We start from the raw sequence: 14,778 nt of genomic DNA, 5'->3' as shown, positions 1-14,778 counted from the left end.
GAGAGGGGACGGAGAGGATGAGGACGAGGAAGAGGAAGATGAGTGGCTATCTCACTGACAGAGGAGACATGGGAGTGTTGCAGTGCAGTGAAGGGGTGGGGTGGGGGTGGGGAATCAAGTTGGCCAGTGGGCTGTGAGCGTCACCATAACCAGTCCTGCTGCCATCAAACTCCATTAAGCCCAGTTCATCCATAGTCCAGAGTGGTGGTGATGATGACGATGATGATGATGATGATACTTATCATGATGATGCTGATGATGCTAGGGTAATACAAATAAAAAAAGAAAAAAATCAACAAGAAAAAAATCCAAAGCAAAAAAAAATTGCAACGAGTCTCATTCTTTTTAATGTTTTGAGGCGAGAAGATTAAGAAACAGAAAACCAAAAAAACAAAACAAAACAAAACAAACAAACAAAAAAAAAAACGAAGGCGCAGACGGGATGAGGGTTTGGTTTGCAGTGCATAGAGAGGGACTTCTGAGATGGAGACGGATTCACTGGTTGGTCAGTCAGATGGGATTATTGCCCTGTGTCAGCCTCACACACACACAAACACGCTCACACACACACACACACACACACACACACATACACGCACGGGGACACACACACTGTTAACACACACCTCCAGCCAGAATGAGCAAGACAACAGTAGAGGAGAGACAGAGAGAGAAAGAGAGAAGGGCTGGGTGGATTGAAGCGATTCCTGTGGTTTCCAGAGTGCTGCTCCAGCAGTGTTCACCTCTCTGGCTCTCTCTGTAATGCAAGAGCAGCCTTCGGGTCGGTGGAAGTGTGTGCCTTTATGTGTGTGTGTGTGCGTGATATACGTCCGAATACAAGTCCAAATGAGGCCAGGCTCCACCAATGCTCTCCTTCTCCATCCATTCGTCCATCGGTGAGGCGCCGTGGTCCGCTGTCCTGCAGCAGGCTTCACATCCGCGAGGAGGAAGCCAGCTCATAGAACAAGACGTAGGCATCGCTGCTGCGCACTTGGCTGGAGGACATTGGCGTTACTCTGGAGAGAGAAGCGGGGGATGGGGGGGTGGGGGGGGGTGGGGGGGGCGAAGTCAGTATGGTGCAGCAGTGAACCAGGAGAGCAGTGGCAGATGAGGCAGCTCTTCACATAAATTCTGCCTTACATATCGGCAAATACACATCCCCATCTGCACTAACCTGGCAAGCTGTGTATTCACCCTGTTGGTGTTGGCATGTCCCTGTTCTCGGCCCACAGGAAGTGACAAATCAAAACTTAAAGCAAAACTGAACTTTGGTAGTGTTGGGTTGTCTAGTTACCTGAATGTGACATGAATCCACACGGCAGTTAAATATCCTCATCCAGCTCCCCTGGGCTGATAATCCACAATACTGTGTTTGTATCTCTCCACTCACTTCCATAGCAAAGCAGCTACACTTTTAGCACACAAATGACTGTGAACAAAGTAGATTCTGCCAATATGAAAATCAGTAAGTCCTAGTACCCTTTTCTGAGGAGATGAAACAGCTCTCTTCTTGTTGTTTTCCTATTTGAATTGGACAGTAGATCCAGCAAGTAGTGTCTGCAGGAGGCATCCGCATAATAACTTTGTGCCAGGAAGAAAGGAACTGATAGTGCCTTCAAATAATTGCAATTTAGTGCAATAAGGTACGGAAGCAAACTGTAATTTTTTCACATTCAGTTATGTGTTATTTTGGGAGCATTTTGCTATGGAAGTGAATGGAGAGATACAAATACGATATTGTGGATTATCAGCCCAGGGGAGCACAGAGCAGCTGATGAGGATATTTGATCACCATGTGAACTCATATAATGCCAAAGTAAATATAAATCCCCACACTGCCAATTTTGCTTTAAGTTGTGACTTGTCACTTCCGGTGGGCCAACAAGCATACATATTGACAGAAAAATTTCAGCGTCATTACACAGCTTCTCAAGTTAATGGGGATTGGAAACTGATGTTCTACCCAGTATGCATATTTACTGAGTATATTTCTCAACATGGTGGAAGAATATTTGTTAAATTAGTTGCTCTGTGCTCCAGAATACCCTATCTCTATCTCTCCATTCACTTCTGTAGTGTGACAAACCAGCTCCCAAAATAACACTTTGTGTACATAAAGACACAAAGTGGATTAGGCCAGTATTAAAAAACAAGACGTGCTACCCATTTTTGAGGAGATTAAAGTTCTTTACTTGTTATTTTCCTATTTGATTTGGAAAATAGATCCAGTAGGTGGCATCTGCAGGAAACATCCACACAGTAACCTTGAGCCAGGAAGAAACAAACTGATAGTATGTTCACAAACTGTAATTACATTTTAGAAATGGCTCCCGGGACTTGTTGATTTTTTTTTGTGTTGACATAATCTGTTTTGTTTGCTTTCATTTATTTGCTAAAAGAGACAAGAGAGAGAGGAGAGACAGAAACAGAATTCTGGATTATCAGCCAAGAGGAACACAGGGCAACTAATGAGGATATTTCACCATCACATCAAGTCAAATCACACCCAGGGAACTATGCAACCCAAATCTAACAATTTTTCTTTAAGATCCAAATCTGAAAGTGTTTCTTTAACAGCAGTGAGAGCTTTGTCACCAACGATGGCTGAACCACCTCACCACCTCCACCAGACACATGAATTTACTGATGTCACTCTGTGATTTCTAGATATTTGAGTCTTTGAGTCTAAATTCTGTTATCTTTTGCTGCCATCTGAGGTTACCAGAGTGCAAAGACTTATAAACTGTTTGTTTATAAACTGGTGCTTCCAGCAGTCCACAAGGCAGCAGATTAAAAATAATAAATAATGGGCTGTTGTTTGAAATGTTTCATGCAGTTGTATCTTTCCATATGAAAATAAAACCATACATGCAGAGTTCCTTGCAGTGTAAATGGGTGTGCAAAATATTAGGAATATTTGTCCCTCGCAGAGCATTAGACTGACCAGGTGAAAGCTATGATCCCTTATTGAATCACACGATTAAATCTGCATCAGTCATGTAAGGGAGGATGCAAGTCACAAGGGAATTTTGGGATGGATAAAAAAGAAGGTATATAACTCAATAATAAGAAGGTTTTTCTAATATTTTGTGTGGTTGGCGTATAGAGTAGACTACATATGGTTTCCAGTGCATTCAAAACAGCTGGAACAGCAGATGAACAAAAGCGCAAGTGAAGCAGAGCACACAGTCGTGAAGAAAGCAGAGATCTTCATGATTATGTGCTTTCTGTAGCTGTGCAACATTGACAACAACAGAGCAATTGATAGGAAAAATGTATGGCAAAGGGCTCAGAGGCAGAGAGAAAGAAGCAGAGAGGGGAGTTATGAATGACTGAGATGTAAAAGAGGAAAAACCCTGGAGGGACAGAGAGAGCAGCTCTACGCTCACAAGGCAGCAGAGGAGCTACAGGAAGAGAGGAGGAGGATCCATGTTGTCAGGTCTTCCTGTTTTATTTCTCCTGTTTGGCTCGATGTTTCTTTATATTTGTTTATTTTTAAGCGTAGTTGTAAATTCAGGTCAGTCGCTTCTCTCTACCTGGGTGACGTTAAGCTGTTAGCTCGGTGTTGAAAATCATGCTCTACAGATGATTTCTGCACTTTATTGCAGCACGTCATTACCACCTACCTGGAGTCATTAAAGGTGTACCATTCTCCCGAGCTGGGGTTGCGACAGTAGGCTGTGTAGTGACCGCCCATAGTGGTGCCTGAGTGGTTGGACACTGCATATAGGTTGTACACTGCATTTACTGGTGGAGAACAAACAGAAAAAAAGAGACAAAGCTCAAATCCTGCAGTTACCATTTTGTTGCCAACGTAATGAATAGTAAGGTTCAGCTGATGTGGTTTTTGGAAGGCTGATTACTAATATTCTCTGATTGAATCTGCTGATAGGCAAATATTTTGTGCTGTGTGTGAAACCACTTACGGGGGTGACTGATCAACTGGATTTCAAATGTTTCTTAGGTGTGTTTACGCTTGGATTTTTATGTGGTTAGACACAATCAGATCTGATTACTCAAGATGCATATTTTATGCCCTGAGTCAACAGGGTTTAAGAACCCTGATATCCATACTTACTGCTGTTTTCAGAGGCAAACTCCCGCAGGTCAAGGTCCTTCATGGGGAAGTTGACAAATGTGGACAGTTTGCTGGTTCTACGGGCTTCAGAGAAGCGTTTTAGGTCTGGACAGAAAGGGAAGTTAAGGAACAAAAACGGTCTAAGCCCACATTTAACATTAGAATTTATACTTACAGTGCAGTGTAAGGTGGGGCCTTCAAATTAAAAGAGTAGCCCTCATCAATGCCATTGACTTTCTAATCAAATCAAATGTTTGTTTCATGGGCTAAAAGTATATTTGTTGGTATTTAAAAATAGTGTTGTCGTAAGTATGAGAATGTACTGTAATTTTTTAAAATACATTTTGTGGATTACAAAATGCATGACCAATAACAAATGCCATAAAAACCAGAGTGTCTGGGAGTAGAGCCATTGAGGCTTGAAATTAGAGGTCAACCGCCTTATTGATTCGACAAATTAAATAGGACCGATTAGTTGTTTTTTTTTTTTTTTTATATATATATATAAACAATCGGTAATGGGTGTATGTGAGTGCTGATTACAGCTGATTATGCCCTATCGAGTTACAAAACAAATGACAGTGTTTTCTGGCTGTTTGCCAGAGCTGGCTCTCAAAGGCTGCTCGGAGCGCTCGGAGTCCACATGAAAGTTTGGACTGACAGTCAAGGTAGCCACCATACAAGCCTTTACTGAATCCTTCATTCTGTTTAGACATTTTCTTGATGTCACACTCTCCATTAAGAAACTGCACAAAACAGTAATGGCTTTGTCATGATTCTTGTAAATCTATTAATAATTCTAGTAATTCAGTAAGAAGTAGCATTATTTTAGGCATACTCAAACCTCAAGATGACACATAATCTCCTCCATTTGCTGCTGGATACAACAGAGGTAACATGTAGTGCTACAGATCATAGCTACTGCAACAAGTAGTTTATTTTCAATGGATGAACATACGGACTCTAAATCAAAGCAAAGAACCTGTTTGAGAGGGCAGCAGAATGCAAAATACACTTATTTTCTCTCTTAACCTGAGACTGTTTGCAGGATTCTTTGTTTGGAGTGGATAACTGATCTTGTCACGCCGAGAAAAAAGTGTGTAAATAATTACATAGCGTTTGCCTACTCATCTTGCACTGTTGTCACCCTATAGGCTGCTATATCTCTGCAGCGGCAGCAGGGGGAGCTAGCTGAGCCTAAATGTTTATATGGGACGGAATGGGTCAAGCTATGGGGGAGACTCATAAACAATACACTGAGCTGAATATAAGGGGCAGCAGCAGGCCAAATAGGGAAAAGAATGGATATCGTTAGAAGGCCATCCGGCCCATGCAAGACGTTGAAAGATAATTTACTTTTCGGGCACTGACACAATCTGAACTATCCTGACCCAATCATCTGGTACTCTGCTACAAAAACAAATACGCACTATGATGATTCAGATTTCAACTATTTATATAATACATACAATACACAATCTCTTACTGAAACAGACACCATCATGCTCTCTGCTAGACTCACAGCTAGTGTCTAATATAACACAGAAGAAACAGACACCAACTCCCAAAGGAAAGGATACGAAGCACCAAAATCTTCGGGAACTTTTGTATTGTGAACTTCTTAGTGCATCTTCTCCTGGCCTTACACCTGTAGCATGTCTGTGGAGCAGCACAACAAAGAGGGAAAGTTAAATCACAGTCTACAGGCTGCCAGCTTTAATACTGTAAATACAAAATCCTGCTGCTACTGTAACGACCTGGAATCTAATCTTGACTGATGCAAGATCATTTCATACTGGGGTTTCTGCACTTTCCACAAAGCCAAATTTAAGACTATTTTAAACAAAGATTGTAAAATCAGTCTGACTGAATAAAGCTAAAAAAAGTTTTGAAACTAATAATAGGCAGAATAAGAAAAAGGACAGTAGGAAATTAATTGTTAAGGGAGATGAAGTCCAATTGAGTTTAGCAAATCAGACATGCATTTTGTACTACTAACCCTGTTCTATTTTAAACGAACAGTGGAGGATAAATTATGACTTCCTGTCATAATTTACTTTCCATCAAACAGTTACCAATATATAACAAAATACAATAATGCTTTCAGAAAAGCAGTTATTTCTATTTTCCCTTTAAAAGTCTATCTCTGCGTAACTTACATCAATTTAATATTGATTACTATGATGTATTAATGCTATTTACATCATCCTAAAAATCTGGGTTTCTCACCGGCTTCTCATCCCCATCAAGAACGTCTTCTTTGGTGAAGAGCCGCATGCAGTCCATCAGACTCACCTCACCATAGCCCTTCTGACCACAAACATAGATGCATTCACATTAGCATGCACACGAGCAACCACACACACACACACACACACACACACACACACACACACACACACACACACACACACAAACACAAACACAAACAAGAACAGAGAGAGAACAGGAAGGAAACAACGATAGCTTGTGTTAAGACAGATCAGCAGTGGGAAGCTGGACAGGCCCAGAGAAGACAACACGGACATCACTGTTCACTCATCCTTACAGTGTTGCTGGCAGAAATTTCAACTCATTATCAAAAAATCAACAGAGAAAGTCCTTGCCGCACACAAAAAGTCACCTCTGCACCATTGATTGTGCTGACGTTTCGGTCTACTGACCTTCTGAGACGTGTTTTGTATGCATGACCAACATTCACCTGTCTGTATTATATCTCCAGGATAATCTAACAAGTCCACATAGGACAGAGAAAGTGTGCTGCAATGTGTGTGTTTTTCTAACCTTGGCGATAGGTAGAGAGAGATCCCAGAAGGGGTCGAAGACAGTGGAGCAGAAGCCACAGTGGCTGCAGGTCAGAGAGCTCTTGAGCTGGCCTACAAACAGGTCTGCCGCGAGAGGGAACAGAGAGAGAAGCATGAAGCCTTGATACAGCAGAAGACATATCTACTAGAATAATGCTACAGCACCAGTCCAAGTTGAAGTGATCAGCCTTAAACACAAAACAACAGAAGTTTAACCCTATAAAGCCATTTGTATCATATATGATACACATTATCAAATAACACATTCCGTTCCAGTTTAATCAGTACTTGACCAAAATACTGCTGTATACCTTTGGACACTTTCCCTGTTCACCCTGGAACATGCCATTGGAACTTCAAGTTCTATCATATATGATACAACAGAAAAATCGTATGTAATAACATATTTATTTATTTATTTATTTATTTATTTATTTATTTTTTTAACATTTTTTTATAGGACTAAATAAAGGGCTCAATTTCAAAAAATTTGAATTTTCTACCAATTGTTTCATAGTTCAGGCTTTATAGGGTTAAGAGAAAAAAAACTTTTATGATGATGTGATATAAATCTCAGCTCATCAGTGTTGTATTTCTACAACACCCCAGCACTATCATTTTGTTGTGAGAGCAGTTCACACTAAGGCCTGAAATTACTCATTTTCAACAATAAATTGCAAAATATGCATTTTTATGCTATTTTCTCACTTATTTAATACTGCATGGAGTATACTTCATTTTTCATATCAGTTTCTTCATCTGAGTATGTTCCATTGCAGTTTGCAGACCCTTGTGAAGCTCAATGTTTTCATACTTTTCACTCAAACACTCATTCATCCCTTTATTAGTTTCATCTTATCTAGAATCTTGTGAGAATTTTATGGAAACTTAGCCTGACTTACCCAAGCTTCCCACATCTAATATCAAGCTATAATGTATACTAACTTTACTGAAATAGTGATGAAAAAGTGAGTTTTAAAGGCTGGCCAACAAACCGAAACAATAAAAGGAGAATTTCATCTCAAAACTCTAAATATTTATTTTGGGAACACCATTGCTACGAGACCTTGAAGTGTGCTCTACTCACCGACTATCTTACTGTCCTCTCTCTCAAGGTATTTACTCCACATTTTCTTCCCTTTCTCCTCATCCCTGGAACATGGACCACAGACAGGACACTGGATTATGATGAGGCATTTTATTAGACAATATAACAGTGGAGAGTGTCAGAAAATATGAGAGAGCTGTAAGAGTCGTGAGCTGATTTCAGACCTCTAGACCCCACATTATTAGTCATCTAGTACAACCAAATCAACACAACTTGATCTGATGTGCACCAATTTTTCAGCTTTTCCAGTTGAATACATTAAAGGATTCAGGTTCAAACTGTTTGAGTTTATACCTATTTAGATGGCCTGTGTGGAGTCCAGAAAACCACGTACACACTCTCTTACCCTGTGCTGGTCTTTGTGTAATATGTTTATTTCAATTATTTTTTTCAAAGAAACGAAAGATACCCGGTCATCATTTGGATATCCTTTTCTATTCTAAACATCAAGGTGGCACATATATAATAGTGAATTACAGTGAACGTGTTTGGTGAAATATTGGATTTACCAGACATGTGCCCTTGAATTATTTCAGACATGTTCTAAAACTGAAAATACTTCACTTTTGCATTGTTTTGTAATGATTTTGGAAAAGCAGCCCGATTTCCAAAGTAAGAAAGAGATTGTGAAAGTTAGAGAGATTAAGTCCGACCTTTGAACAAGCTATGGTTGGATAACCTGAACTGATACACTAAACAATATCGAAGGATTGGTGCTTTGAGCTGATTTGCGCACCAGAGGGGCAACAACTTCACCCAGGTGGTGAAACTATGATAAGCAGACTTAATAAATTAGGGCAGTTACTATTGCAGGGTTTCCACATGGTATCTGATGTAAATTCCACTTAAAAATGAGATTTCTTCCTGTTTCATAAAGGGGTAAAAAGTCTGGGTTCCACTCCAGCTGGGCTGAAAACTATCAATGCAATGAATGCATGAAACAAATTGTATAGCCATTTATAAAATTCCCACCTCCAACACAGGCACATGCACATGCGCACACGCACGCACACACACACTCTCTCTCTCTCTCAGGCAGACTACTCACGGCAGGTGGTCGAAGTCCTCCACAGTGCCTCTCGGCCTGACGGTGACCCTGTTGACCTCGTTGTGCAGACCGTCCAGGAGGAAACGCAGGAACTCCTGGGCGTCCTGTTGGCTGCAGGGTACACACACACTCAGTCAAAACAACATCAGCCACGGTTCAGAGGGAGATTTGAGCAAAAGCTCCAAACACTATCTTGGTGTCTTGGATTGTTTTTGCTACAGTCACAGCACTCTGTCTTCACCGCAAATCTGATTAATTTCTGATGGTCATTCATTCATATTTGTCTCAGACTTGTGAAAATCCTCATGCACAAGCAAAGCTCAAAGACCTAACATACATGGCAGCTAATACATTTCTGAGTGAAGTGAGGAACAAAGCTTACTTGTATCCCACAAATCTGGGAGCATATCTCTGGATCTGAGTTTTGAACTCGGACGGGCTGACTGCCTCACTGCTGGACGACGACCATATAGTCTGGATCAGCTTGGCAAATTCTACCAACACAAAAACAACTCAGGTTACTGACATGCTGTTGGCACTGTGGGGATGTGAACTGCACTTTGGCCAATTTTGCAACAACCACAGTGCAGGTGAGATTTAAAAGTAACACTCGGGATGGTGATGAACAGTGTTTCCTGTGATCCTACGATTAAAACTACCCCACATTAGCTCCTTCTTAGCTGTCCTTTTTTGCGCAATCCCCAGACATTAAAAACACCTAGAAATGGTCAAATTCATTCTCAGTAATTTTTGTAATGTGACACATCTCTCACCTTCCATGAGGGCTGTGTTGGTGCGGCTGTTGTTGTTAAGGTCTCTGCGGTGCGAGTTGTGCAGGCAGTAGTCTCGCAGGTTGTGTGTGTTGCTGAGACACTGCAGGATACTGTTCATGAAACACTGCAGGAGATAAACACACGCACACACCAACAGTTTATCTGTGTCCAGTGTCATCAAGTTCACTATGTATGAATATTCATCATTTATTCACTGATCACTCATAACTGCTATCAGAAATGTAAATGTTGTTTTGGTTAAGGCTGACTTTACACCTTGCATTAAACTGCAAATTTCAAGCTGTATTGAGATATAATTACAATTATTAATGTATGCATAATTATACCCTGCTTTAATATGAATATTACTGCTGGGAGATATGGATAAAATCAAATATCACAATGTTTCTGGCTGAATACCTTAGTATCAATATTGTGATGATATTGTAGGGATAACTAGTGGTGTTCTCATGAAATATTTACCCTCCAGATTTCTGAATAACAATCATTACCAATGTGGATATGATGACCAAGAGGGCAGAAGAAAATAATAAAACAGCTACAACAGTTGAATATGTTCAGAAAATTGTGTCGCTTTACTTTAATGAAGCCTTTAAAAGAAGGAAAAGACAAAACTTAGGCTGTATGATGATATTACAAAGTCCCAGGCAATATCTATTCTTATATCATGATAGTGATATAATATCAATATTATACAATATCATCCTTTAAAAACTGACAAAAAATCCCTCATCTGGCTTGTTTCCCATATACCTGACAATCCATTTTTGATGTGTGTTTCTATCTGAGCTGCCGCCCTTGTGTAGCGATTTGCATGTGATTCCTGTCTGGATCTACCAAATTAGGCTCATTTGCTTTATTCTTATATGTAAAGAATAAATAAATATGTATGGAGGTGATTGGGTGTTCAGCATATCTTTTGTCCTTTTACATCTAGATGTTATTACACTATCATCAGCCAGGTTGCAGGTTAAACATTTCCACATTTTCGGGACATTTTTTTCTTATATTTGTGGTTTCATTTGAAAATAGTGTCTGCATTAATGAAATGTGTAACAACAGTGTTTGGGTAATGTGATATTGAACATAACAGGCCCTATCACATGGTGAATGAAGGTTATCCTAAATGAAATACCACAACAGTGGGTCTGACTGAAACAGTAAAACATGTAGTTATATACATATCAAGACTGAACAATGTTTTTTTTTTTTTCAAATGTCTACAGACATAGCTGCAATATCCAAACATTGCAAAACCTAGAAATGATCACATTCATTTGCCCTTGAAAAGGGCAAATAAACCCGGAATTACCCTGATGGTAATCCCGGGTTTAAAGAAGCATCATATACATATACTCAGACACTAAGGCTGAACAATAACTTAAAATATTATCGAAAGTGTAATATGGCCAAGTGTGATATCAAAATTACAGGAGCTGCATTTTGTTATAAAGGTAAAACATGTGACACAACATTGTTGTTAATAAAGTATTATGGTGCTAGAGAGATGCTCTGGCCTAAAAATGGTATTTTCCAGATGTAAGAGAACATGTTTGTATGTAATACAAAAATTATCATTCCTACTACAATCGTGAATCATAATATCTGTTAAATGATCTGCTATGTGTTGTTGTTTTTATTTGACACCATATCATTCCGCGCTGGTACATGCCGCTGCAGTCACACGTGTCCACATGTGACACGTGCATGCTGGTAAGATCAGACCAGTTAGACAGATAGAGAGTGAGTCCTTGCTGGTCCATAGTTCAACAGACTGCAGGCAGAGCTCTCTGATTAGGTTACTGTACACACACTAACAGAAACACACACACACACCATTTATTTTAGGAGCGTCCCTTCTGCCTGTTGCCTGGCAAATACTGTTCTGCTGCACCATTCTATATCAGCAACAAACTGCCTACCATAACACTAAAAGGACATACTTTGGGGCTCAATTAGGATCAGTTAAATGAACAATTCCATAAAAAACATTCATTAATCAACTGTTTTTGGCAGGAAAAGCCTCTGAAAAAGCACTGGGTCACATCTCTCACTGGAACGCCGTAAAATCCAGGAACAAATTACAATAAATTTAAGTGAAGGGCTTATACATAATCAGACAAACTCATCAGCAATATCAGCAACCCAATACAGTGATTTTCAGTGTGAGCTTTCCCCTATGTCAAAAGTCAGCTGAGAAGACATCAAGGCATGAAGTTTGACTCCCAACACATAAGATGGTTTTTGTGGCCGCTGTACTCACAGTGTTTCCCAGATTCCTTAGTCCCACCAGGCCCTGGGCACTCTTGGAGTTCTGGAAGACAAAAGAAACATTTCATGTCACTTAAGAAGAAAAATGATATAATTCCTCTGGGGAAGCATTACAACCAAGACATATGAGAAACATGTGATCTGTACAAATGTGTGTATGTGTGTTTGTGTGTGAATGTGTGTATAGTTGCTGCCCAGAAATAACAGGGTTTCCCCAAGAATTTTTTCCAGCCCAGCAGGGGCGAAGGACACACTTGGTAAACTAATGCATTACAAGAAACTGACTGAAACTGATGTGGCAGGCTGTTGGCAAATTTGTATTTCAGAATTTCAATTTGTGTGTTTACTTGTCAAGGCTATGCACCAGGAGAGGGCTTTATATGCTGGATGATTTATAGCTAGAGTTATTGCACAAACCCATGCTGTGTAATAATGCACAGTATCCAGGTGTGATCGTCCTCATACGATTTTTTTCTACTGATGAAATATATCAAACCTCCTCACACATTTGATCACTCACAAAACTTGGAGAACAGAGTTCCCAGACATGAAATGTGTGAATATGTCCATGGATAAACTGAAAACATTCATTGTGTTTCTGTATTCAAATGTGATGGATGCAATAAAAACATGGACGCAGACATCTGCTTCTGAAAAAGTGTGTGGGTTGCAGGAATATGGATATTTGAGGCGCATGTATCCTAACAATTCCATGCAGTAAATTCACATTGCCTGAATAAAATCTGGCAGTTTTTTTTTTCAAATACCATAAAATTTACTGCTGTTTATCATTTGATTCTTTAGTTATTTTTAGCCCTTTGCTTACTCAAGTGCTTTTGCGCAAGTGCATGAACTGTTACATAACAACACAGATGTAAAGAAAGATGAGAGCAGTTACATTCTTGTAGGATAATGCAGCAACGTAATGAATCACTTTATAGCTTATGCGAATATTCAGCAGTTACACGCACACCACCAAAGTTCAGTAGCCTGCTGCTTGTACAGTTGCATGAAGTAAACTGTTTTGTTTTATTTTTATATTTTTTTTTTAGAATTGTGTTATCCTGGCAGAGGCTCTCTTCAATTGCAGGGAAACCCTGCACGAGATTTGTCCCGGTACATTTTCACTTCAGTTCACAGAGAATATCTTGTGTTGTTACAGCACAGGCAGTTCCTCTCTTTGTAGTCACTCCCAGGTGGTATAAATCAGCACAACATGGAACAGCTAAACCAGAAGAATTTTCTACAGGGTAATCTTTATTCATACATATTCTCATAAATCACATAAATCTACATTAATCCCACTAAACGAACTGTTAATGTTGGCAAAATATATTAACATGAAGTCAAACATTTACAATGATAGATAATTAAGCTTTGCACAGCTTGTGTTGTCCTCTGCCACAGTTGAATTTGATTACATAAGTTCAGCGGTTATATAACTCAGTCGCTATAGGAAGAACTAACAAAGAGCAGATATGGGGGTGGATAAGGAATGCACTTGTGCCCTTGATCAAGAAGCAGAGGCAGCACATAATTATGCTTTGTAAAAGTGCAGAAATGCTAAATGTGTCATGGCACTTCATCATCATCCTGAATCTGACAAACAGATTTTATGCGTAGAAATAAGCTAATAAGTGGCCAGACAACCAGGCGAAAAGCATTGGGAAGTGAGCTTCTATTTTGTAGGCAGAGGTGGAGAGCAGCTCTGTTGGGCTGACAGCTCAATACCAGTCACCTGATCTTACTTGCAGTGGAAATCGATCTTGCTCTTACACTGCCTGCTCACCCTCAGGACCACCATGAAATAGGTTGAATCTAGTCTGAATTCACCTAAAAATGATCTCACTCCACTGAGTCAGGGCTGGCGTAACCTCAAGCTTTCATGTTCTGGGTGCCGGGGCTTTCTGAAAATAATCAGACAGTTGCCACTGATGTGCTGGAGCAGCTGAAAATAGCTTTCGAATACTCTTGTGAGTCCTGTAGTCAGCAGACTCACCATGGCCTGGATGTGAACTGACACTGGATGCAGTTCAAAAATAAGTGACAACAATCTGTCAGTGGGCTGAGAAATTTCCACTTATTAGCATAAATGGATACCATTTTTACAGTATGGTTGAGCAACTGCAGGTTACAAGTAGGACGAAGTGTTGTGTGTCCAATTTGATTTTTAAAACCACATTCCTTCACTTTCCAAAGTGTAGCTTGTCAAGCCATGATAGGACAGTTTTCTGCATTGGGCGTTTTCTGCATTTCAGTGGGCTGTGCCTAGCAGCTTCAGTAGAAAATACCAAAAACATTAACGTTCACTTCTTTTGAGGCAACTGAATAAAATATGAGGAAACGTTTCTCCTAAGATGAGACAGTGAAACATCTGGGGAAGAAAAATGAGGAGCAAAAATTCAAAATGTCAAAGTAGCCTTTAACTGCTGTCCAAAAACATCAATACGGCTTTATCACCATTAGGATATTTTTGAGGCCCCTAAAGATATTAATAATTTTGGACTGAAGATGCCAGTAGATCTTTTCTATAGTAGCCATTTTGACATGAAATATCAGGTAAAAACAGCCGTTACAAACGATTTTAATCAAGGTTCAGTTCCATTTCAATGTAGAAGAGCCTTCCCATTAGGTAAGCATGAACAAAATGGAAATGAACCTTCATTAATATCATT

General features: G+C 39.8%; 1 protein-coding gene across 5 annotated transcripts in view; it reads right to left on the bottom strand.

Moving 5' to 3' along the window:
* Positions 1-321: 321 nt before the first annotated feature.
* Positions 322-14,778, bottom strand: part of usp2a (ubiquitin specific peptidase 2a) — a 48,833-nt gene continuing 34,376 nt past the window's right edge. For 2 of the 5 annotated variants that reach the window (XM_030067219.1, XM_030067220.1), the window contains exons 4-14: positions 12,096-12,146; positions 9,812-9,935; positions 9,421-9,532; positions 9,039-9,149; positions 7,970-8,034; positions 6,863-6,966; positions 6,308-6,388; positions 5,659-5,737; positions 4,079-4,183; positions 3,627-3,747; positions 322-1,016 (exon numbers count right to left, since the gene is read on the bottom strand). In XM_030067219.1, coding sequence (XP_029923079.1) covers positions 932-1,016; positions 3,627-3,747; positions 4,079-4,183; positions 5,659-5,737; positions 6,308-6,388; positions 6,863-6,966; positions 7,970-8,034; positions 9,039-9,149; positions 9,421-9,532; positions 9,812-9,935; positions 12,096-12,146 — 1,038 coding nt within the window. In that variant the 3' untranslated portion in view covers positions 322-931. The remainder of the gene's footprint in view (positions 1,017-3,626; positions 3,748-4,078; positions 4,184-5,658; positions 5,738-6,307; positions 6,389-6,862; positions 6,967-7,969; positions 8,035-9,038; positions 9,150-9,420; positions 9,533-9,811; positions 9,936-12,095; positions 12,147-14,778) is intronic. The other 3 variants (XM_030067221.1, XM_030067223.1, XM_030067222.1) reach the window with 3 other exon arrangements.

This window comes from Myripristis murdjan, chromosome 13 (assembly GCF_902150065.1).
Source record: "Myripristis murdjan chromosome 13, fMyrMur1.1, whole genome shotgun sequence".
NCBI classification, from domain to species: domain Eukaryota; kingdom Metazoa; phylum Chordata; class Actinopteri; order Holocentriformes; family Holocentridae; genus Myripristis; species Myripristis murdjan.
Note: the sequence above shows the minus strand (reverse complement) of the source record. Positions and strands in the feature narration are given on the sequence as shown.